Here is a 26,326-nt window from a genome sequence, read left to right as displayed (position 1 = left end):
ACGGCGGAGTAATTCGTGTACATACATAAAAAAAATAATATACCGGCCGAATTGATAACCACCTCCTTTTTGAAGTCGGCTAATGACGTAAATGCTTTTAAATTTTGTAGCAAAATTAACCTTAATATTATATGCGCCTAAGTTGTTTTTAAATATTCATTCTGTATATTTTAGAATAGTTTCGAGTTAACTATAAACGACCAATAACATGTTATTTACTTTAGTAGTATTATATGTAGCAAGAAAAACGCAGTGTGAGTTTGGGGACAACGGTTCCGATACATTCGCTCGTACTTACCATTTCTACTTATTTTTCTCTTCTATGGTCGTACCGACGTCCACTCAGCGACTTGCTTGCTGAGTTTGTGTTTCTTTTGCATTGTCTCACACTAGTTGTTTTTAAGTACTATGTTTTATCAAAAATTACTTTAGAACGGTCAAACCAGTCTACCACCCGCTCCATAAATTATAAGAACATGATTAAAAATACAAACTTGTATTTACTTACATATACATATCAACGGTTTTTGTTCATGACACAGTTTAACACAATGAAGCTGTTAACAAGTTTCAAGATAATAAGCACTTAAATTCTACTTAAGTTAATAATACATACTATGTCTAGTCTGTACCCTTACCATGAGTTTTTACGTTTTGACAAATATGACTGTTTTGGTATTTGTTTACGTATTGGCCCGTACAATTTCCAAGTTCTGACACAATCCGCTAGGGGCGCTGATTGGAATTGGTACGTGGTTAAGGCCGCCAAAATCTGCAGTTCAATCTGTAACTACTTATCAAATATCCACGGGATTTTCCATAAATATTAATTTTTAACTATTTTTATCTTGTCATCTTGTATAGTAATTATTATGTACTTAACACATACCTACATGTTGCGCATTACCTAACACATTTATGTATTTTTTTGGAAATGTGTAATTTTGTAGATTTTGGCCAAAAATATCTATTCTGCTTCTTCTTTAATTAGAATCATTGATTATTTTAAGTGGCGTTAGATGATATCAGTTGCATCACTGTTTATTATGTACATATTTATTTGTAACGGTTGTGTTTTATAAATAGTGGGGTTTTGTTACGTTTTGCGCTTATCATGGGCGACTTTAGTAACCTTAAGTCGAAGGCAACACATTCTTCCGAAGCTTGTTTCACCCGAAGGTTACCGTAGGTCATTTAATGGAAAAAAAAGGTCATTTAATGGAACCTTCATAAAGTATTACCCACGTATGTAGTTCTCTATTATACTAGTTTTAACAGAGCACCTGGCATAAATATCTGAGCAATGTTACTCATAAGAATAATGGCTATATTCACTTTTAGGTAATAATATTTACTGAATATATTTTTCGCTCGTACATATTATATGTTTTATTATATGTATAGGTATTGAGTAAATAAAGGTATAAAAACATTTATTATAATAATAATATGATTTTGATGATATAATTTTAAGAGCTGCTCATGTTTTTTCTGCTCTACTTATTCGAGGCGTTCCATTTCTATGCTAACCCATGAAAACCACAGATAGCTTTACTAAAATAAATCAATTGATAGTATTTTATTTAGGTTTTGGATAAGTGGGATGAAATAAATCAATAATTCATAAATATATTTGTATATTTTCTTGTTTAATCTTTACTTTCTTAAATTATATTTACAACTTAACTAAAGTGGCCAGGTATGGTATTATCATTTATTTCTAAAATATGTAATAAGCTACAAAGTTAGTAATTATTCAGGTTATACGTATAGCTGCAATAGTACGTCACACTAACACACGAGTACAATGTCGCGATAATAATAAGAAACATAGGTAATAACTATTGTCAGTTTCTTACAACCAACCACGTTGAACTAGAGATAATTGTGATGGCGTTATAGCAGGATCACAGATAGTTCCTCTCACTGCTTCCATAGTATCTGCGTACATTATGCGATAGTTGAAGTCATTTAAATCCAATGGTCCCGCTTGGAACATTGGCAAACGGTTTGAAAGCACCCAAACACTTTGTCGATTATCTTGATCCACTTTTATGTCGTTGGGAAATATTAAAGTTTCTCTATTCATCGCTACGATTCCAGTAGTTCGTTTTTGATAAGGTTTTCTTGTGTCCCAACATCCGATACTGTCTCTGGTAACTAAGCCGTAGAACATGATTCCACGTCTATCAATGGCGGAGGCAGAAGCTTGCCCGAATAATCCTCTACTTTCTCCGGCAAGATTGAAATCTGTAGCGCTATCGTTCACCCGTGACGGCTGCCTCAAAACTGAAGTAGGTACGTAAAATTCTCGGTAACTAGACATTGAATGGAAAAACAATATACGATCTCCAAATTGGTTTTCTGGTGTTAACGCTAAGCCGAAGATACCATCTGACCATTGGAAATTTAGCCCGTGAAGTGTATAGTTGGATGCGAGTGGATCTGGGTAAAACAGGTGATGAGAAAAGCGCCAGAATCTTTGATCGATTTCTCGGAAGACAAGAAGTCCAAATCGCCAAGTGTCTGCTATGTAAACGTGGAGATCAGAACAGTCGCCTAGTCGGCTGTCCACAACTATGTTAGAGAACAAAGAGTCTTGTAACACGTACTGCTCAGGTATTTCGAATCGAGCGAGAAGTGAGTCAGTATGTAAATCGAATAATATTATACTTGGCGGACATAATTGTTTTGGGCTATCTTGCGAATCAATCTGTCCGGAATCGAGGACCCACAACCTTCCACATTGGTCTACACTTATTCGGAATACAGATGTCAGCTTCGTACAGTTCATCTCATCACCTGAAAAATATTATAGTTATTATAAATAATGAAAATAATTATATGGTATGTAATAGATATATTAATAATGGTAGCAAACGCACGGAAAATCAACAATTCACAGTTTGTTAACATTGAAAGAAAAATGACAATGTCGACTAAACTTAAATAAAATGTTAAATTGTAAAAATAAATTTCGTAAATCGTAAAAGCAGCTTAAAGGCATTGTTTTCGAACTATCTGCCTATATTGTGACTTCTAACCATCTACCTATATGCCTTTTTAGTTTTAACATAAAAATACTGAAATAATTTTGGATGAATTTACCAAAAGCTTTATGAAAGCTCCAGTCCGGATATGGCTTGAGAGGTGGCGACGTGAGGCCGCCAGAACGAGGCACCGTCGCTAAGGTTGCTGGCACACCTTGTCTCCAGCTCGGTATCGTAACGAATACTCTAGGGCCCCATACTTCCAGACCCAAAGGAAGAACATTCTCTGGCACGAACTTGCTGAAATATAAATTAATTGTATTTTAGTAAATATGCATTTATTTAGTAGATCTTGTAGTGAGCCAACTGCTCTATCTACTCGCTCTACCGTAATAGAATACTTAAGTTAAAAAACAAAAAAATAACATTTTCTTACATAAAATTTAGGAATGTGTTTGTTAAATATATTAGAAAGTCGAATAGCGTTTACATATCATTATAAATTGTGACCTAAACAAACTCTACGTAACTAGCTAAATTAATATATTTATGTTAAGCTAATTCTCATTAAAGAAATGCAAAAAGGTTATAACTATAGAATCGTTTATCATGCAAATTATGTTTTAACCTTCAAACGAAAACTTGACATATTTAGTTATAGTATAATCTGAACATTGAACATGATTAACGCAGCTTTCACAGGTGTGATATGAATGATGAATGTTTATGTATGAATGAAGTGTTTTTGGGGTTCCGTCATAGATTAGTAAAAATAACTCACTCCTAACAAGAAAATGTAATCAGTTTTGACAATTGAAATTGTCACTGTCATCTATTTTCGTGTTTGAAAAATATTTAAAAAATGTAGTTTTTAGATCATTTACGAATGAAACGATATTTCTCCGCACTTTTTCTTCGAATTCGTGTTTTTGCACACTTAACTGCACATGTCTGCATTGTTCTGCGTAAATTACACCTTGACAGCCATTAAATAGCTGACACATTTATCAGCCGTTTAAGCCATTTAATGGCTTCCATCAATTACAAGGCAATTCAATTTGAAGGTGGTAGAAACCTTTGTGGTTCGACTCCGGCGGCACCACCGCCACACCTATTTCTGCCTCATAACAGCAGTGTTAGGCGCTGCTGTGTCCCGTTTTTAAGGGATGTGGTAAGGGAGACATACTTTTCCGAGGCGTTCCTGCTTATTTAGGGGTAGCGGCGCATCTGTGGCCGACCTCGGGTAGGAATATCTAATCCCATCTCGGGTTGATTACAGATGTCCATGGGCGGCAGTAGCCACTTACCATCAGGTGGACTGCATGCTCGTCTGTTACACCTATATTATAAAAAAATAACAAGGCAGTGGAATATCTATACTTATCTATGGGTTCCGTAAGTAAATGTCATAAAATGGACCCTATTCCTAAGCCTTCACTATGTGTAACGGTACCTAATGGTGTTTTTGGATATTTCAATTAGTCTATTAAACCGGTAGACAATTTAAATGTTTGCATTAAAATTTATAAATTCCTAGTAACTATGATAACAAACGCAAAAAATAAAATAAAATATGATTATATGATACGGAACCGTTCGTATGGAAATTCGACTCGCACTTGGGCAATGTTTTTTCAATCTTGTTGACCCAGAATTTTCAAGTAGCTTTTATCAGCTAGTGTTTGTGCAATTTACATACGCCAATTTCAAAATTTTACCAACACAGACTTTTAATAAGATCGTTAATTCTTTAATATTCTATCTTAAGATATTTTGAAATTCTCGTTTGTGCGTACGAGTTTTAGAACCAAAACCATGTTACGAAATATTTTGTAACGACAGGCCAGTGATATTTTGAATTGTTATAGTAGCGTGAAACATTAATCAACACGTCAGTAAAAAAATATATGAGAAGTCTTTATAACGCGTAATCCGTGTAAGGTTTCTAGCAGTTATGCTATTTTCAGTATCTGCGCTTCGTGTTTTGGAGATTGCGTAGCAGACAAACATGTAGTCCACCAGATGGTAAGTGGCTACTGCCGCCCATGGACATCTGGAATCAACCCCAGATAAGATTAGATTCTTACCTGAGGTCGGTCACGGATGCGCCACTACCCCTGAGGACAAAGCTGGAATACCTCAGAAAAATATGTCAGGCATCGATATTGCAATGGCGACTTGTGACGTATGGTCGTGGTGTCAAAAACACGCGTTTTTAATCAAATTCCCAAAGGAAGGAGATTACCTATTTATTGATCGCTTGTTTTATTTATTTTAGCAAATGTATTACCGCGTTCAAATACTGCATCTAGTTTTCGTTATCGTCGAACGCAGATGCAGAGTAACCAGTCTTAGCAGACCTCTAAAGGGCCCAACATATTTCAGTAACTATTTTTATAAATCAATAATTTATGCCAGGTAGACATTGTCCTGTTAAAAAAAGATCTTGTCTACATCGCCACTAATCAGGTCCAAATGTATCCTCTTTCTATCTTTCAAAATGGAACCACGAATACACGTAATGTCATTAAAATCGTTCGTGTTGAGATAAGCATGTGTAAAGTGACTTATATACATATATTAAAATCAATATTTCAATAAGAGATATTTCTCAATCACGCATTATAAGTGAGTGAGAAGTAATTAGAAATGCTGACACTTTGCATTCCAATATTAATTTAAGTTACATAAATTCATTTAATAACTAAAACGGTTGATGTAAGAAAGCACTTCGAAAAGTGCTAAACGATCTAATTTACGTAAATTTCGTTAAATAAAAGTAGTGTTAATGTTAAATTAAAAGGGGAGTATGAGTACGTACCATTTTATATGTAGAAATATAAATAAACCCTTGGTGAAGGTGGTAGAACCCTTTGTGGTTTCACGCCCTCGGAGTCATAACTCAGCACTTATAACAGGAGTGTTAAGCGCTTTTGTGTTCTGGTTTGAAGGGTATGGTAAGACACATACCTAATTATTTATCCAAGGTGTTCCAACTTAGTCCTCAGAAGTAGCGGCGCGTCTGTGGCGGATCTCAGGTTAGAATATCTAATCCTACCTGGAGTTGATTACGGATGTCCATGGGCGGCAATAGCCACTTACCGTCAGGTGGACTGCATGCTCGTCTGCCACTACTATATTATAAAAAAAAAACGTTTTACCCCGTCGCGAGGGCTTCACTACGATGCCTTGGAGAGGGAAACTCGAAGTCCACTTGTTTCCATTTGTACAGGGTGTTGAAGGGTGGGGTGTCAGTGTCAGCGGGGACTGACTGCGGTTGCGACAACCCTAGCATTGTCAGCCATAGGGTTATGCCCGCAGCACGATTATTTTCTGCAATAATTCAAACAAAATAAATAAAACAATATCCGAATTAAAACTTATCTTTTTGGAATCTTTAAGAAAAGTCCATTAATTTGATACCTATATGGCACTGTAGGACTGATAAACAATTCAAATAATTGTATCTCAGTGCATTGTCATATTTTTAAGGCGGTGAACCCCCCTTGTGATTGAGGTCGCACTACCACACTATTTTTTGCCTACAACAGTATCACGCGCTGTTAAGTTCTTGTTTGAAGACAGGACTCTAATCTGTGGTTGATTAAATATTTCGTTTGGTAGCAGTGGCCAGTAACCGTCAGTGAACATGCAGTTTGTTTGTTACTTTTATGTTATAACATTTTTACGTCACTAACTAAAACGATCTTATGATACCTCTGTTATTCAATTCAGATGATTTGGAAGATAAGATGTATTAAACAATATTACAAACATACAAAGTAGAGGTGAAAAACATAACATTTCCTTGCAGTTGAGTAAGAAAGAAGTGTTTTACATAAGTTACAAAATAAAGCAATTCTCGCACTAATTGCAAACTGTAACCAAGTTGTGGAAAGTTAGAAACAGACTAGTTTGGTTAGCTTTCCAGTTAGATTCTTAGTTTTATCTCGGGTTCTTTTTCTCACGTATTTAAATATAAGCAGACAGGAACTCAAAACTTGTAACGGACTTATAATTTGTAATAGGTATAGGCAATCTTTTGAAAATTGCAAGTTCAAAAATGTTTACGAATTATCTTAGGCCGGGTATTTGAACTGCCCTCTGAAAAATGTTTTCTGCCCATACTTAAAAACGCAGCGATGTTCTATTTCGTCATCCAGGTAATAGGTTTACAAAATAAAGGTCTTCGAATCTTCTATTTAAAATTTTGTCGCCTATAAAATATGCCACGGGCCGGGTCCTAAGTCGAAAAGGGCCGCTTCAAGCCTGCGAGCCTGCGGTTGCCAAGTTGCCAAAATAAACCTTCCTTGAAGTCGGATAAAGAAGTAATTTACATACGATACAAAATATAGCAAGTCTCGCACTAATTACAAACTGTAAATGTGCTGTGGAAAGTTAGAAACAGCGTAGTTTGGTTAGCTTTCTAATCAGATTCTTGGTTTTATTTCAGGTTCTTTTTCTCAGATAGTTAAATATAAGTAGACAGGAAATTAAAACTTGTAACTTAGTCATCACCCGAATGAATAAATTGGTAAACGGACTTCTAACCTATAGGTTTTTTTATAATATAGGAGTAGCAGACGAGAATACAGTCCATCTGATGGTAAGCGGCTCATCTGTAATCAACCCCAGGATTAGATATTCCTACCTGAGGTCGGCTACAGATGCGCCGCTACCCCTGAGGACTAAGCTGGAACGCCTCGGAAAAGTATGACGTAGCATTTGATTTTTCTTAATTTTTTTCACTTGATCAATCGAAATATAATTATAGCGTATTACCCATTTTTATAACAATATTTTTAAATAAGATAATTAATTAAGTTGTTTCAGTTTAAATTGTATAATGACTTAACTTGATATAGTCCGCGCCAAATTGCTAGTCTGCTCTGAAGTTGTTGCGAGCAGGTGTAACATACCATGTGCCATGGCGACGCGATTCATTTCTATATTCAGAGCGGACTAGCAGTTTTACGCGGACTATACTCGAATGATACGGTTCATTGGCCATTCCGTTAAACATTATCAAAGAAATACTTTCTTTATTGAATAAAAACACGATTTATGTACCTACTTATTTTAAAAATAGAACAACTTTCTCATTGAGATTTTCATTTAAACGGGAATTTGATGCTCTTTAACGATTTTGTGGAAATATAGAAAAGTGATTTAAATAAATTTATTTTAAATTTTCGATCATTAAATTACGTTTTTGTGTTGGCTGATGGATTTTTATAGCTTTAATTTTTTATATTTTTATAACTTTCTTTTTTTATAACTAACCACATTTCATTTTACGTAGGTATGTAGTGTAAATATGAAATTAAACGTTAAAATATCTTTGGATTTTATTTGTTTTAGTAAAACATTTAAAAATAAAATAGTACTTGCTGATTTAAATCAATTATTTATTAATTTTATCCAAGTAAATCAATTATGGTGACAGTAGCGGTTGTCTTGAAAATCATAATTTGCACAGGCGTAATCCCAAGCAAGTAATCAAAAGTACTCGCATTTACTTTCTAAATCGAAATTATAAGACAATTACTATACTGGTTTACTGATAGTTCTATAAATTGGTTATGCGCAAGTAATTTGCAACACGTTGTCTGTTTTAGTCGGTTTTAATTATTTTTTTATTGAGTTTATGATTTAGATCTTTATAAGGCTATCTGACACACAAACCTGAGGTCTGTGATCTGACACATAGACCTCTTTGAACTGACATCTGGAAGAGACTTGTATAATGATAAACTTCATGGTTAATTATTGCAAATCTCTATCGTTCTTCACCGTTTTAATGATATTATTGTATTAGGCTAAAAAAGTTTTCAAGGGCACATATGTGAAGTGTCCCAATTAGTACTTAGCCCTCGCACTAGGCCAGCCAAAATTGAACGGGATTTGTAAGGATAATTCAACAATAAACAATTGAATTGACAATTTCGCCCTGGTACATAGTCTTTGAAATTTATGTGTACTCCTACTTTACATCGTGAACCTATTTTAATAGAAAAAATACTCTTACCCATGAACGCCATCATAACTCGGAATTTAACAAAATAAACGTGTCTTTAATTTCAGTTATAGAGTGTTTCTGTCAAAAACCCAAAATATAATGAGACTTTTAATTCTCAAGAATCCATTATTATCTTTACACACCTTATAATGTATATTTATAAAACGTTTGTCCAAGAATAATGGTATTATGAGAAAACACTGTCTTATACGAGTGACAAAACATAATAGGGGTTTTATTAATTACTCTACCGATTTCATAATATGGATACCTATATATTTATAGGTATAACCGCCCGGAGTCCTCTTGGGTTTTAGTGCGGTAAGAATCCCACATAACCCTGTGTCGCTCCCACGGCACTGGGGACCTTTAAAAGGTTTAACCCTTGTAAACAAGAAAAAAAAAGGTATAACCGCTGACTATCTTGCCCGTGGCGCTAACACAACTTGTCTCTCTACTGGTTTTTAAAGTGGATATTGATTAAAAACAGTATTATGTCATTTTATTATTCTAATGCTAAAATATTTTATATTTCAGAGGATCACCAATGCACGTAAGTATAAAATGGTTTTATAGCAATAATGACTACATCATAAAATATTAAATAGCCTTTTATCGTATATTACATGGCATAATTAAAAGGGCTTGAAAATATATTTTGAACTCACTGTCTGAGATCTGTCATGCCTGAGAGAGAGATGTAATACCTAGTAATATTCTTAAAACAACAAAAAAATATCAACAACAATCGAAGTCTTCATCAACAATCAAATATTGCAATTCATTTGAAACTATAATCATTTTGAAATGTTAAAAAAACAACTTTTTTATTCATTACGTATTGTAATTCTACAAAATAATTAATGTTTAATCTTTCTTTACTTTTCTTAAGCAGTTATCGAGTTCTGTGAAGCGAGACGGTGGATACAACATCACAGATTCATTACAGAAGTAATTACAATAGTAATAACTTAATCTGCAGTGGAACGTCGGTAAAAAATTCATAAATTTGACAGCTCCACTCAATTTAGTAGAAATATTTATTCATTACCATTATATAATAGATGAGTTAATGTCATGCCGTCAGACACGAACATTCATTCAGTACCCTTAGTATGAGTTTTTACGTTTTTACAAAAATGACTGTTTTTGTATTTGATTACATATTTCCCATACATTTCCCATCCGTTCTGATACAATCCGCTGTGGGCGCTGATTGCAAATGTATGAGCAAATACGTAAACAAATACACAAACAGTAATTTTTGTAAATACGTAAAACTCATACTAAGGGTACTGATTAGAAAAACAAGTATGGTAGAGAGATTTGTTCTTAGACTATTACAATATCATAACTCCTAATTCTGTCTATTATGAGTAATGTTAAACGGTGTTGTACTTTGGTTAAAGGGCGAAGAGCACGCAGATATCAGTCTCTGAGAAAAAAACGCAGCTTTTCTTACTTTAATTATATTTGGGATTAAAAGTAACCCATAAAAGTCATATCAATGCCAAATATAATCCCCCTTCTCCTTAGCATAGGGTGAGGAAAAATTACAGACTGTCGACATCTTTTATTCACACATCTTTGCTTGCTACACGACTGATTATCTTGTTTTTTCTTTACGAGGGGCAAGCCTTCAAAAGGTACCCGACAACGTGGAAGCGACGCCGGGTTATGTGGGGTTTTTACCACACTAAAGCACCCCCCTGTGGCCGTTCTCAATGCTTGTTGGAGAATTCTGAGATCTCCAACTAAACACAACCGGAGTCCTCCAAGCGCGATGCCCTGATGGAGCTGTGCACTGGGCGAGCAGTTTTCGCTCCTGACACACCATATGGTGTTTACGATGGTATGCGACTACTTCGAGCTACCACTATTGCCGCCCGCAATCCCGAAATGCCCCTTTTAGTCGCCTCTTACGACAGGCAGGGGATACCGTAGCTCTATTCTAGTCCCGGAACTACAAGGACAACACCACTGAATACCTACAACTATGAATCAAACTGCATTAAACTATGTCCCTAGGCATATATAGCTCTAGTACTTACGAAGATCCATATCGTTCATCTAGTTTAAAGTTCACTTCGCTCAGTAACCCAATTAAAATTCGTGACTTTGTGTCGCTCGTGAGAAATAAATGTCACGTTTAGCTCTAAAGCTTGAGGGACTAATGTGTCCCGACTAATCCATTATGGCCAATACATACTCGCTAATAAGTTAACGCAATTAAAACTTAAGGTTAAGATAGATCTCACCCAGTTTCTTGTAGACAACAACTGAATTTAAAGTGAACAATTGATCGCGTATTTTAATACTCTATGTACCCATGAATTTTCATAATTATTAAAATAGGTACTTTTTACATTTTAACGAAAGAACTCACTATAACTATTTTTGTGCATACTGACATACTATGTAATTGTACATACTATGTACCTGGAAATAATAAATTGATGTATCTATATTAATATTATAAAGAGGAAAAATGTGTTTGTTTGTTTGGTTGCAATGAATAGGCTCAAAAACTACTGGATCGATTTTAAAAATTCTTTCACCATTCGAAAGCTACATTATCCACGAGTAACAAAGGCTATATTTTATATGAAATATATTTGATAAATAGATTTTGAGGCGGTAAAAAAATTGCCGGCTCAGCTAGTTATGAATAAAAAGGTAGAATCGCAAGGGCTCTTCAATTAATCCTTTTGCCTTATTAATCAAAGATTTGACTAATTACTATTTCATGGTTATAGCACTTGTTCCATGTACACATTTTTTATTTCAAAATCCACACCTACGAGTATTAATGACTATTGGCAGTGAAAACAACAGCGTTGGTGAAAATTACCACATTTATTTTATTGCTCCACATATTCGTTGAATTATTTCCGCGTATGTCCAGTTATTGACTTTCACCATGCTATTAACTTGTGGTGATTTTATATTTTCAAATTCTTTAATCTCTCAAGAGTAAAATTCTCTCAATCATTTGTTTTGTTTAGGTAACAATATTGTTTATTAGAATTCATATTTAGGGATAGATTCGCTTTATGAAAAAACTACAACGACTCTACATATCTAGTAGGTAATCCTTTAACAAGAACTACCTTTATCAGTTCCGATCAAAAATTGATTAAAATGTAAAGTCGATGTATTCGAGTTAATATTATCTTATTTGGTTGATTTTAATGAAATTAAATATTATTTTGAAAAAATATATGGAACTATAGTACCTAATTTGCGTATGTTTTTAAATATTTTAATACATAAAGCTGGAGATTTATGAAACAGATATAAAATAATTACATATTTTATTGTTAATGGAATTAAAACATATTTCGAAAAATGTGATAAATAATTTAAAAAAATACAAATATGTACGTAAATATCTTTAAGAGTACAAATCTTACCATTGTAATATCTGCCGGCTTGCGCGCTAGGGAATTTATGATTCCTTATCTGCGGTAGAGCGTGAAAGGAATCCTTATAATTATTATTTACATCACCACCTTCTAACGGGTTAATTGACTTAGGGTCATAACCGTTCAGTCCTGGGTTTATATTTTCGTAATGTCTTGTAATATCCGCTAAGATGAGCGGAGGTGACGCCCACTGTATAAACCATTGATGGGACACTGCCATTGTGCCATAAATTTAACACTGCCATTAACTGTCACTGTTTCATATGTTAAGAAATTAAAAATACAATAGAAAATAAACGGGCGAACGAACGAAGCCACCGCATCGTAAGATACGTGTAAGCGCAATCGATTCAAATTTTATCTGTTCGGGCCGCGTGCGCCGGCGCCCTTTCCTTACAGTTGGTCCCCCTTGCAAAATCAAATTTATATAGGGAGATGAACTTCAGACGCTCACTTCACCTTTACCGTTCTGAATAATTAAATACGAGTAGGTAGATAGAATGTAAACGTACAATTTACTAACCTAAGTTTTCCATTCTTGCTAAAAAATATCAAAATTGGAACATCTAAAAATAACACGATCAAAACAGTTTGACTGTTAGCTATTATACGCATTACTTTTATGGAATTAGAAAAACACAGGTCTGTGTAAAAACCAAGTTAGTAATTCGATTTTAATTTCGAAACCATTGAATTGCTAAATTAGCTTGAAATTAGTTTGAAATTCTGCCTACTGATCAATTTTTACACAACACACGGAAAATGAAAATCTTTTATGATTCTCCTTCTTAAAGATGTAGGTCCATGATTATTGTTATGCGAACATCAGCTACAGCCATAAAAACAAATTACTCGAAACAAATGTAATGCGAACTGCATGTAATTATTACCACATATGTACGTACTTATAAACCTTTTTTGGTGTTTTATGTTAATACGACTCATCTCTAATGTTTACGAGCACTTGTTTTAAAACGACTTCATATGTAACTATTATTGTGTAACTAATGTGACGAAATTCTCCTTCAGCAAACGAGCCTGAAGCCCGCCCATAATTAAGGCTACTGTCGCCCTATGACACCTATAATCAACCCCAGATATGATTAGATTCCCACCTGAATAAATATCTTTGGAATCGAAAATAAATGTATATGGTTTTGTGCATGACGTACTGGATTAGACTACATTCCATTCTGACTTGGTCCTGGTCTTAAAACTATGATTATAATTACAAATAGGTCACATTAACATTTCAATGCTCTCAGCTATTTATATACATATCGATACCTTAATTCGCTAACCAGCCAACTAAACTTTTTAAAAAAAAAATTTATATCTTTTGATTTCGTTTAACGCCATTGATTAACAAAACAAATAAAAAAAAAAATTGAAAAGTGGAGTTGGCTGGTTTGCGAATTAAGGTATCGATATGTGGACTATAAAAAAACCTACAAAATGTTGGCACTAAGTTATTGTATATCACCTATTGTTCTTTATGTTTCGTTAAGGGTCTTTTGATAGCAAATATTACAACGTCGACCTAATTGTTCCGCAGCAATAACTCCATACGTGTTCCTTACACCCAATCAACGACAAACATGTGGTGAAAAACTCTTTTTACGATAAAAGTAATTTTCCTTTCTATAAACGACCAGTCTTGTGAAAACCTTTACTTTCCTTCTGGTGAAATCGGAAAAATGTGTAATAAACTAAGTGTAATTCTAACACTGGTTGTTGGAATAACTTTTGGTATTTATCCATATTTTGATACCCAAGATTTTATCTACAATGTTCCAAAAGTGTACAGACTCTCCATCACGCTGGATAAGTTACTGGAATACTATGAAAAGAAACCTTCAAAGGATCCTGAATGGTACATCGCTCTCGGTCTGGCACGAGGTACTTAGATTTTTTGTAAGAAAGAAAAGATATATAATTTTTATGTGAAAGAATTAGTAACGGACATGAAGTTAAGATCGAGAAAGATGTCTTAAATGTCACTTCGTAAGAAAGCCTACCTCTGAATCAAATCACATATTTTAGATTAAAATTTATAAGACGGTTAGCGTAATCGACTTATGTAAAGTTATAATACCTTCATTTTTTAATTATTGTAGTTACGTGATTGTGTTATATGTACTGATAAAAGAAACAAAAAACAACGATTCAATACAATAAACATTGAATTCATCAATAGAAAAATAAACAAACAGTTTTTCGCATTGTGTTACAACTTACATCAAAAGACAAAAAACTTGTCGGTTTTTTGTATTATTCCGTGTTCCTAACAACTTGTACCTTAAAATAAGTAAGAATTTATAACGTAAAATCATTCGATTCGACACAAGCTCAGTGACATTTTTTACGCCGTAACTCTATTAGAAGCAGGTATTTCCTTACATTTTCTCAAGTTCTCTTTGACTCGCTTATTAATAGAAAATGAGTAAGCAAAAGTAACAATATAGGCCCAAATATAGCAAGGCTATTGGTTCTAGAGATTTTTATATCGTTACAAGTTTGTTCAAAAAAATTTTAAACGACTTTCAAAAAAAATATTGGTATAAAATCTACACAAAGTACCGTTTTGCAAAAACGACTTTCAAAATACAGCCGAAGCCTTGAGGGGTAAACGGAGTTGAAGATGTTCATATGCCTACATATAATGCGTATCTATACCGTTAACCTTCATACCCGGTCTTGTTAATGAAAGTCCATAAAAAGTAAAACATATCAGGTGACAGTTAAATGCTCTTTATAGTTCACTAGTTTTGCCCGCGGCTTCGCACGCGTTTAAAAGAAAATAATATAACATACTAACATACATAAAACTGAAAATTCGTACCTTCAACTTTGCTAAAGATCGTCACTTGATTAAATGCATACTTTACAATTCAATCCTTACTAATATCGATTAAAATAATCGATGTTTTGGGTCCAAAAGATCGATTCTCCAATTAATCGATCTTAAATCGCCATCCCTAGTTCCCGTGGGATTTCCGGGATAAAAACTATCCTATGTCCTTTCTCGGGTCTCAGACTATCTTTGTACAAAATTTCATTAAAATCGGTTCAGTGGTTTAGACGCGAAGATGAGACAACCAGACAGAAAGACAGACAGAGTTACTTTCGGATTTATAATATTAAGTAAGGATTATGATATCAGTTTCACAGAACTTTTAGGGAAGTGATCGACCTTTAAAGTGCACAAACTTGTGATCACAAATTTATTATGTAACAGAAACTCCTAGGTTCTTAAATTTTAAGCATAATATTATGCGCATATGGTACATATTGGGTACTTAGTTTCAAGTAGTAATATTTGCATAATATTGTCAGGCGGGCCGATATCAATATAATAAAATCTTTAATGACTATTTTGCAACTACTTAATGCCAAAATGTATGACGCTATGTACTTTTAGGAATTACGAAAATACATTGTGACATTATTAGGAGTTGGGTAGGGTATGGAACGTAGATCGCCTATCCTATTGGCTGTTGGCAAACAACACAACCCACACAAATACATGAACTCCTATGATTGCTTAACATTACTGGCAAGACCCTTTTCTACGTTTGTCAAAAATAATATTATTACAAACATTTAGGTATATTTAACTTACTTTGTAATTTTGCATTCTTATTTTATATTTGACAATGAATTAGCTATTTCAACTTATTAACGTTAAATTTGCGGCGGACATCCAAGATGGCGGACCGATTTAGGCACCCCTATGATATGGGTATCAAACGAAAGGGTTAATTAAGGAAATGATTTCTTTGTCAAAATCTTTATTTTAATAAAAAAAAATGTACAGCGAGTTTTAATATCTTAGGTCAATTGGAGTACACAATAAACGAGCTGGACAAATCGGTGCCGGCAAAGCTGAAAGAAAACTTACAGAACATCACGCGCCGGATGGATCGCGTCCGCAACAAAACCGATTTGAACAAATTGTCTTATCGCAGCAAGGACTATGAATACGGTAAGACTTTTATTTATTGCAAGTAACCATGTAATACCTAGTAAGTGGCAACTGCCGTCTATGGACGTCTATAAACGGATCTAGATAGGATTGGACGTCGTAGAAGACGAGATGCGTTGTTACCCCTGAGAATTAAGTTGGACCGCCTCGTATAAGTGTCTCTCCCTTCGAAAAAGTGTCTCTCCCTGACACTTAAAAACTTCACGCTTATAAGATAGGACAGAAGTAAATGGGGCGCTCAAGAATCCGTATTTTAATCGCAAAGAAGTATTAAGAACCTATTAATATTAAGAACATATTATTATTACTTATGAAATACTAGTCTATCACCGGCTCTGTCAACATTTGAAGTCTAATTTCAAAAAAAATACGAACACAAAAATCTCATAGCATATACTAAAATACAAAGATTGTTATACTGTGAATTTGATAATTGAAAATATTTTTAATTAAGTTATCGAATTACCTGGTTATGATAGAGTAAAGTAAATGTTATTCAATATTATCATCGATCATAAAATGTCTTACTGATGGGCACGGCTCTTCACTTAAAACGAGAAAGTCATGGTCAACCATATCATCCAGTGCGGATAAGACCCTCACACACCTATAATAACATTATGGAGGACACTTAAGTGTGTAAAAATCACGATGTTTTAGGGTTCCCTCTGCAATAAGTAAAACCCTACTACTCTTATACTTATACACGCACGAAGAGATTATAACACTATGCCCCCTATAACAAAATTAAATATAGGTACTAAAAATAAAAAGTGGTGTGCGAATGCATAGCAAAAAAATAGTTCTTTTTATTATAACATCAATCAGCAGTATGAAGCTTTTTTTAAACTTATATTCTGTGTAAAGAAGTGACATAGTAAAGGTAAATAAAAATTCCCCACTTTTTCAATTAATGGTTAATTGATTGTATTCTCTATATTGTTTCATGTTACGAAGTAACAGGCAAAACTTAGTTAATAAACTTTGGTTCTCACAAATAAACTTCATTATTAATTAGAATCAGGTGCTATACTCTATAAGGATTTAGCTTTTAACTCAGAATTAGGGCATTTAAAGGTGAAACTATCATTTATATAATTTATGCTTAATCGTGCCAGCTCTATACTTGTACGAATGACTGATCCGCGCTGACCTTATTCTGATTGCACTTAATAATCTTAAATATAAAAATACTAATTATTGATCTATTTCTTCATTCGATACATTAAATGTTATCCTTCAGGCAATATCTTAAATTAATTATCAGTTGCTTATGAATTTCATCACGCTTCTGACCTATTATAATCAAACAAGTATTGTTAAGGCTTCAAAGAGATCATCAATCAAGTCAATTAAGTTACATTAAAATCGTGATATGATTGCATCATAAGCTTTATAAAAGTTGTACTAATAAAATAACCGAATATGTAGCCGTACATTCTACTGTGTGGATTGCTTAAAAACTCAGAGATAACAAAAATCCTTTCTACATCCAAATTTGTCGTATTTTTTAGCAATTTGGTATAAATATAAGAATTTATTACAAACTCCTTTCATAACTGCACGTGAAGAGACCTAGTGGTTTAGTTAGCAGCACCCTTTGTGGCTCCACTCTGGTAGCACTGCCACACTTCTGTCTTATACGAGCAGTTTTCAGCACTGCTTTGTTCCGCTTTGAAGGGTTCAAATTCAAATTCAAATTCAAATATATTTATTTGCAAGAACATGGGTAAGACATAAAATAACAGTAAAAGTATATACTTTTCTACTTAACTTATATAAGAACTTATATAAGTTCGCCAAGTTCCACCTGTCAAGGCATAGGGTGATTTTGAGAATAAGTGTTTCTGATAAGGGAGGTACTTAACCAAGACGTTCCAACTTAGTCCTTAGGGATAGCAACGATGCGGCCAATCTCAGATAAGAATATAATCTGTAGTTGATCTCAGATATTCCTGGACGGCAGGAGCCGCTTACCATATCGCAGAGAGCAATTTGATATGTATGTTACGTCAAAAAATGTATTCAGTTATCAATCTAGGCTATCGCTTACACCGATATAAATCAGGAACTCAACCTAAATAAAGACGGGAACAGAATATACAACTAAATAAATCATTGGCCAAGAGAAGTGGAATATATTTAAGTACCAGCACGTTTGAGACACGACGCAAGCTGCACGGTCCCACAGTCCGGTCACGCGTTTCGTCCGTAACATTTATCATTAAGTAACTGTCTTCGAACACAGTTTCCTCTATATTGTTATGTTCTAATTCGGTTACGTAAATGATGATTTAAATTTGAGTGGTATTTATTCGAAATTATTATTGAACCTCGTCATATTGAACTAGTGATATTACCTTAAGTATTTGGTTATGAAGAAGAATACAAACACTTTTTTGTGGTAACTCTTTTTATTTTCATAATTAAATAAGTAATATCCATCACATGTTACATAAGTTACTAATGACACATAAAGAAATCATCGTACAGAATCTGCCATTATCGTAGAGCTTTTATTTTCAAAGATATGTGTATATGTTGTCTGTGACTTATTTATATAAAACGAGCTTTTGCCCGCAGCTTCGCTCGCGTTACGAAGTAATATTTTCATCCCTATTTTATCCCCTTGGGGGTAGAATTGATCAAAATCCTTTCTTAGCGGATGCCTACGTCATAACATCTCCCTGCATGCCAAATTTCAGCCCGATCCGTCCAGTGGTTTGGGCAGTGCGTTGATAGATCACTAAGTCAGTCAGTCACCTTTGAGTTATATATATTTAGATATTTTAATATATCGAAGCGATGAATTCCGTGATTGCTGACCATTTCCACATTCCCCTGGGATCCCTCTCCACTATTGGCGGCGCATAAACATACCTATCACGTTATTATGCGGAATTATGTAGGGTAGGAAACCCTATTAGCAATAGAAATCTTTTGTTATACATAGCAAATGACCATGCGGTCAAGACAGCAACCCCATATACGATTACAGTCTTATCTGAAGTTGGTTACAGGTGAGCTATTAGCTACACCGGATGCAGGGCCGAATTTAGGGGTCTAGAGGCCTTGGGGCAACAAAGGAGTGGAGGCCCCCTGGCCCCAAATTATTTTCCGAATAAAATGTTTTTTTTTCTGTTGAGTTTTTCAATAAATATCTTATTGCGAAACGCAGGTAGATTCTTCTAGTATTCATGTTTGTACAAAGTACTGAAGATAAAGGTAAAACAGCGAAAAAAAATATCAAAGGAAAAGATTTTTTTTTACTAGTCTTTACTAGTCGGAATCAAAACAATCCGAAGTCTCTATTGTGGGGGCCCCTATTTTGTGGAGGCCCCGGGACTGCCGCCCCGGTTGCCCTCCCTTAAATCCGGCCCTGGCCGAATGAGTAAGTGGGACTGCGTTATATACATTTTTCTTCCTCCCCAATCAAAGAGGTGCCTCTAGTACCGAGTACCGACGCACAAAGAGTTCTACTACCATAACTAATACAAATTGTATTGTATTGTTATTAACAACCTTCATAATTTCATAATAAGCTGCTTAAATAAATACTTAGATATAGTGCTTATTTTTATTTAATTTCAAATAATAAATTGTTGCAAAAAAATGTGATGTGATCACGACCTTCAGTAGATCTATGTCAGCTTTACTATCGAGAAAAGTTGACATAGTTTTATTAAATTAAACTAAACAAATAAGACTAATTACGTAACTAAAACCTAGATAAGCGAACGATGATGGCTCAGTGCTATTTCGGCCTTAACGAGTACGGTCAGGGTTTACGGCAGAGGAGGAATGAATTTTCGAAGCCATGCGTAATAATTCTGAGGAGATTAAACTAACCTAGTTTTCATTATTTTATTCATTTTTAATGCCAACAATATGTTAAGTCTGAAAATTCGAATAGAACTGACGTGATCGATGGTTACCTTAACAATACTAATATTGAGAATAAATCCGTGCCCAGCGTTGTTATTTGACTAATAGTAAAACGTACAATGTTGTGACAGCCTTACGACTAAAACCCGGCCTATCCATCCGGGGGTCCTTAGTTTGAATTATAGACACCTCTGATTTTTCAAAGTTATGTGTGTATTAGAAAGTGATTATATTATAGTGAAGTATCGTGAGAAAGAGTTCTTTAAAAAAATACACGTGACGAATAAATAGCCTCTCTTCTTTGGAAAGTCGGTTAAAAAAATAAAAGTATGTGAAGTCTACCAATGTGTTTGGCTATTTTCAGCTCGCTCTCTCTCTACTAGAAGAACCGTGCTCAGATATGGGAGAGTTCAATCATAGTAAGTAAATTTACTATGGTTCAATTCAGTTCAAATTAATAAAAGCGCTATCAAACGAATTATAAACGACTTAAAAAGGCCAATATACTTATATTTTACTGTAATGTTTTTACTATTGATATCTACGACACAATACCGCGACCGTATTTACTTCTACTTTCCTGTTAAGTTAACTACAGTGTTTGATAGATCGGTTGTGATACTTGTGATGTAAATTTTCTCTTATTTACACTTTCACTCGCATTTATCAGTTTACAATCTTTATATACGGTGCACTATTATGCTAAGATTTCAACATCAATTGTGCGGTAATTGTACCTACATTAAGCACTTAAATGTGACAATATATGACGATTAAAATCTAGCTTAATAAAACATATTATCGTATTTATTTGGTCGGTTAGTATGGTTGGTTCAATTAGTTTTAATTCGTCAAAGTTTAGCAATATATTTCTTTTCTTTTATATATTTTCTTTTGTTGCTTTGTAACACCTGCTGCAAATTCTCTACGTCCACCCAGGGTTGACTGGTAGAGAATGCCATCAGGCATTATGTTTGCCCTTTTGTACATTTCTTTTTAGAGGTGATGCAATAAATTTTAAATAAATAAATAAATATAATGTGCTCTTTCACATTGTAGATACTAAGATTAATAGGACACTAATATCATAAAATACTTAATGTTGTACATTTAATTAGGTATTAAAAAAATTGCGTACCTGTACTAGACCAACATTTTTAGATATTACAAAGACCAAAATTGACATTTGTAGCTATCGCTTAATAGAACACAGAACTTCATCTCCCTCTCTTGTATCGGTCCCTGTCTGGCAAATTTAATGCCTGTAAATTTTAATGAGCTTTAAGACTGCTTAACGTAAAAGCCTATTGTATTGTCAATCACATGATAAATCTAAGTAAGATACGCTAGAATATCCGATTAAACTTCTTATTGGCCATGACGTCACAGCCCGTTTTCTAACACAATAATTGTTATGTTCTTTATAGTGTACCGTGATCTAGTCTCGCAAGATAGTAATTGCATTCCGGAGCGATAAACTTTCACGAATATCGCTCTAATGGTTAGTGCTTAACTAATATGATAGGTATTCTTTATAGCTCAATTTGTTAAGCTATTTTATAATGTATCGTCACCGGAAAGGTTAAAAATCTGACACGCAAAGGGGCTTCTTTGCTTGTTAGATTTTTAGCCTTTCCAGTGACGATATATTCATACTTATTACTATAATATTATTATTTTATACGAAGTGACATGCAGTCCATCTGGTTGTAAATGTAATGCCGTCCAAGGATATGTACATAAACAATCACAGATATGATCAGAGCACTGACGTCGGCCACAGATTCTTTCATACCCTTTATGTTATTATTATTATAGGTCTCATACGAGTATAAGTGTCTCTTCCTTATCATTAATCCCTTTCTGTCTCAGCGTCCGGGTCTCTACCCACAATGAAAATAATTAGGTCATAATCCACTACATTGGTCAAGTTCGTACCTATTGGTAGACTTCACATACTTTTGAAAACTTTTTTAAAGGTTAATCAGGCATGTAGGCCTCCTCGCTATATTTTCTTTCACGGTTAATGTATGCACGTTTCTTAATACACCCATAACTTCAAAAATCAGAGATGCCAACCTGGAATTTCAATCCTGGAATCCATGCATGAGAGGCTGAAGTTTATACAACTACTATCACTGCTCATGGCTAGGTATTGTACCTTGTTTACTTAGATTTATCCTTTTTAAATATTCACAGTCAGCAACGCAATTTTTGAAAATTTGGAGGTATTATCATCTCTGATGGAGCCGCTCACGATTGGCACCATGGGAACACAGAAACCGTACCGTTTTAGTTTCGAGCAATATGTTCAGGAGGCGAGAACTAAGATGCCAAGCAGAAAAGCCGCAGGTATGTATTTTTTTTATATGTGGTATACTGTATATTGTATACTGTATGCTGGTATCATTATGTAGACTTCGATTAAATAATTAAAAATGAGTCGTCATAGCCTAGTGGTTCAAAATTCGATCTCTTAATCAGGGAAGTCGAGGTTGAATCACGATTCCCTATACCTTTAAATTGTGAATATAACCAATACTATATTTGAATTAAGCAGTCTGAATAATTAAGTATCTAATGAAATATTTTCAATATTAACCGTTTTCAAAATGTACCTATATCTGTAATTATTGTAATCAATTGAAATCAAAAAAAAAATTGTCGATCGATTACAAAATTCTGCAAATTATAAGCTTTTATAAATGTAATCATTATATCTAAGCGCATAATACTATTATGTGGTTTACGTTATGTTTAAAGTGTCCATTGTCCATTGCTTGTCAATATTGATTATTCAGTTTCCATTGTAGGCCCCGATACGGTTGAATTACCGAAGGCCGTTTTCTAGTTCACAACGACCGCGGCGAGGCGTTATATTGCTATTTTTAAAAGCCTTAGGAAATTTGGGTGAAAGTGCCTTGACACAGATCGTATTTAGAATAAATAATGTTACAGACGCGTGTATGATGCAACTGCTGATATCTGCGATGGAAGTGCAGACCGCGCAATCTGAGGGAACCTGTGAACTAACTACCGAATGTCAGGCACAGCTGATGCAGGGATCGGGATTGGCTTTCCAACAAACAAGCCGTGTAAGAGCAATGGTACTCGCTCGCCTCTTCGAATGCATGGAGGGCGTTGACCTCGCTGCGAATATTTATAAACTTTGCATTCAGATATACAAAGAGTCAAAGTCCCTCGAAGCTTGGGACCACCCTGCTGGAACTAGGACGTTGTTTATGCAACAAAGTAAGTCAAGGTCTTAAAATGCATGAGAAAGAAAGGAATGTTAGTATTCGCTTGTAGTGTGTAAATGTAATAAAAGTGTGACTGGAATAAAAAAACTGATTTGGAAATAAAAAGTTTACTTCGTGTGATGACCACTTGAGTAAAGTGTTTGTTAACGTTTGTTGTGAAATATATTCGTTTTACAGATTATACAGCGTTAAACATCAATCATTGTTGTTGACCGAAGGCGTTAAAGTATGATAAAAACATTATATATAAAATTAAATCATAACGTTGCATAAAAAGTAAATAAAGCGTAATAAATCCCTACTCTTACTATTAAAAATTCTATAATGGAACTCAATAATAATGAACGACTTGATATCGCCAGACCTATACTCTACCATTTGTATCGACTACTGGGGTTTCCTTTGAAAGATATAGTTATCTTAGTTAGCCATTAAGGACCCGTTTGTAAATTCGAAAGGACAAAGATTAAGAAAAAACATACAAAGATCAGATATGTTCCGGTTCGTTCCAGTTAGTCATCGCTTACTATTTTTGCTTGTAAGATGAAAACTTGTTGTGGCTATAAATTGTCGAGGAAGTAGATGCGGGTAGCCCTTATATCGGCTAATGACTCTGGGAAATCTAATAGCACGTAAAGGAAACACCGGTGCGTTTCATTAGAGATCCCGGAATTTCCCATTATGCGCAATCGTAGATAAATAGCGATGAAATTCTAAGTCTATGTGCGCAATAGAAACTTTTTAATAAGTAAATATCCATGTAACTTTTCCCCCAGAAGGTGGGTGTTTAAGAAGATTTTTCCGAAAACGAATAAATAGATATTTCCTCGAGATCTTCTAGGTAATCGGAGTAGTGAAAAGTAATTGTCTAAAAAATAATATATTAAATGTTTCTGGTTTTTATCTTGACAGAGTAAAAATTATATAACTAAGTGTATGTTAAATAAGCATTTAAACCGTTTGAGGAGTTATTTAAAATAATTACCCTGTAATTTTCCTATTAGCATTATGTCATTGATGCTTATACGTCTAACATGGTAATATAATATTAGTATATGTCCATACAGGCTTGTAAATATTGTAAAATACGACGTAATACGTTCTAAGTTTGGTCCTTATTTAAAATATTTTGTTAAGAACACATTTTATTTATGAATTCCTTGACTAATTGTAATGCTTCCAACGTTTAAGCATGTTTAAGGTTCATATAACTTTTATACACATAAGCAATATACATATAAGTACTGTCCGCTCTTAACAATAAAATCTGGAGGCACGGTAGTGCCTCCGCCAAGTCGAGCCAAATTATATTTTCTTAATGTATGCAAAGTTTGCCTGATATGTAGTTTATGATTTTACAATTACAGTATTTTACTGTGCATCACAAGGCTACGGTGAATTCATAAAACCGAGATGGATGAATAGGATAATGTCGTGGCAAGAACCCAAGGGATGCTTCGCCGATGACAGGCAACCTTTTCTTAAGCTCACGGGATTCGTTGGACCTTCGTCGGCTCCATCGCCAAAAGATAGAGAGGTATTATACACAAACCTGGAGTCTACTACCATCTCTTAAAACAATATTATTTAAATCATACATTCAAAATTTAGTACTACGACCTCCTTAAAGTAAGATTGTCTTTATAATATTGTATGACATCGGACGAAATCATTCATTCTTTTTTTGCCGTCAATTTAAATTTTTAAGCAAAATTCAATTTCAGTTGGTTTTATACACTGGATGAGCGAAAATTTAATAAGGGTGTCTAAACATTAATAATTAAATAATAATAAATATCAAACATAATTAAGTTTCTTCAACTGCGTATGACTAGTTTCCTTTTGGATAAGGAATAGACAATTTACTAATTCTTTTACATAGCTCGGCAGGAATAAAACAAAACTGTTTTAATGAGGTCGTGGTTAGAAAGAAAATAATGTTGATGCAATATTGAAATAAAACTTTCCTGAACTATGATGATTTTTAAAAGATGGTAGTAGTTCCCCCTGTATTTGTTTATTATAATATTTTATTATGTCTGTTAAAACTACAAGACTTTTAAGCTTTATAATCATCAGAAATTTATAAAGAGAGAAACGGATCGAGTGCATGCAATTAATTAGGTAATTATAGCAGGTAAATAATGTTTAAAATACCTGCGTGAATATTTAAGCTAGCAATGATATAAAAACGAATCCCAGTTAAAGTTTTGCTATACTTATGTCTTGTAATAGATACAATGATTCTAAATGACTGAACGATTCAAAGATTTCATCACTTTCAGTGAAAAAGTGACGCTACGTTTCGTTATATAAGAATATGTAATTCAAATAGCATCAGGCAATCGTTTTAAAAATATGAAGTCTTCAGAAGTTTTTTTTTCAAGTTTATACTGATTAAATATATTGTTTATCCACAGGAAGAATATCGAATTAAAAAAGCAGCCACTTCCGAAGGCGGTACTTGCAATTCATTGACTTCGGCGATGGCATTAGGCTCTTTAGTCATGTATATTAGAGCCTTGTTGGAAACGGATCAAGCCTTCCAATACGATGTTTTAATTTAAGATTAATTGCATCTTAAAATAAACTAAATAAACGAACACGTGAAAAGTCTATTTAATTTTTACCTTAAAAATATTTTTCTAATGTTATAAATATAATAGTTCTTGGAGTTTTAACTTAAAAATGCTCTTGAACAGAACACTTGGTAGTCGTTGGTTAACTAGAAAAAACATATCAAATGCTATAAGGGCCGACAC

At 34.0% G+C, this 26,326-nt stretch overlaps 2 protein-coding genes across 2 annotated transcripts; one reads left to right on the top strand and one right to left on the bottom strand.

The window, feature by feature from the left end:
* Nucleotides 1–1,620: 1,620 nt before the first annotated feature.
* yellow-12 (protein) lies at nt 1,621–12,837 on the bottom strand. The gene is made up of 4 exons (XM_073075915.1): nt 12,423–12,837; nt 6,152–6,323; nt 3,109–3,290; nt 1,621–2,802 (listed from the first exon to the last, which is right to left on the bottom strand). Exons 1-4 carry the CDS (start codon nt 12,652–12,654, stop codon nt 1,856–1,858), a joined length of 1,533 nt encoding a protein of 510 aa, XP_072932016.1. The 5' UTR covers nt 12,655–12,837; the 3' UTR covers nt 1,621–1,855.
* Nucleotides 12,838–14,012: 1,175 nt separating this feature from the next.
* On the top strand, nt 14,013–26,131 carry LOC140744354 (uncharacterized). Its single transcript, XM_073075921.1, has 6 exons — nt 14,013–14,333; nt 16,270–16,419; nt 22,504–22,656; nt 23,263–23,556; nt 24,932–25,101; nt 25,985–26,131. The coding sequence occupies exons 1-6, from the start codon at nt 14,132–14,134 to the stop codon at nt 26,129–26,131; spliced, it is 1,116 nt and encodes a 371-aa protein (XP_072932022.1). The 5' UTR covers nt 14,013–14,131.
* The last annotated feature ends 195 nt before the right edge of the window (nt 26,132–26,326 follow it).

Source organism: Epargyreus clarus, unplaced genomic scaffold (genome assembly GCF_041222505.1).
Source record: "Epargyreus clarus isolate Ecla_fem2 unplaced genomic scaffold, WU_Ecla_fem_2.2 ptg000008l, whole genome shotgun sequence".
In the NCBI taxonomy this organism is placed as follows: domain Eukaryota; kingdom Metazoa; phylum Arthropoda; class Insecta; order Lepidoptera; family Hesperiidae; genus Epargyreus; species Epargyreus clarus.
This window is presented reverse-complemented; position numbering and strand designations above follow the sequence as displayed.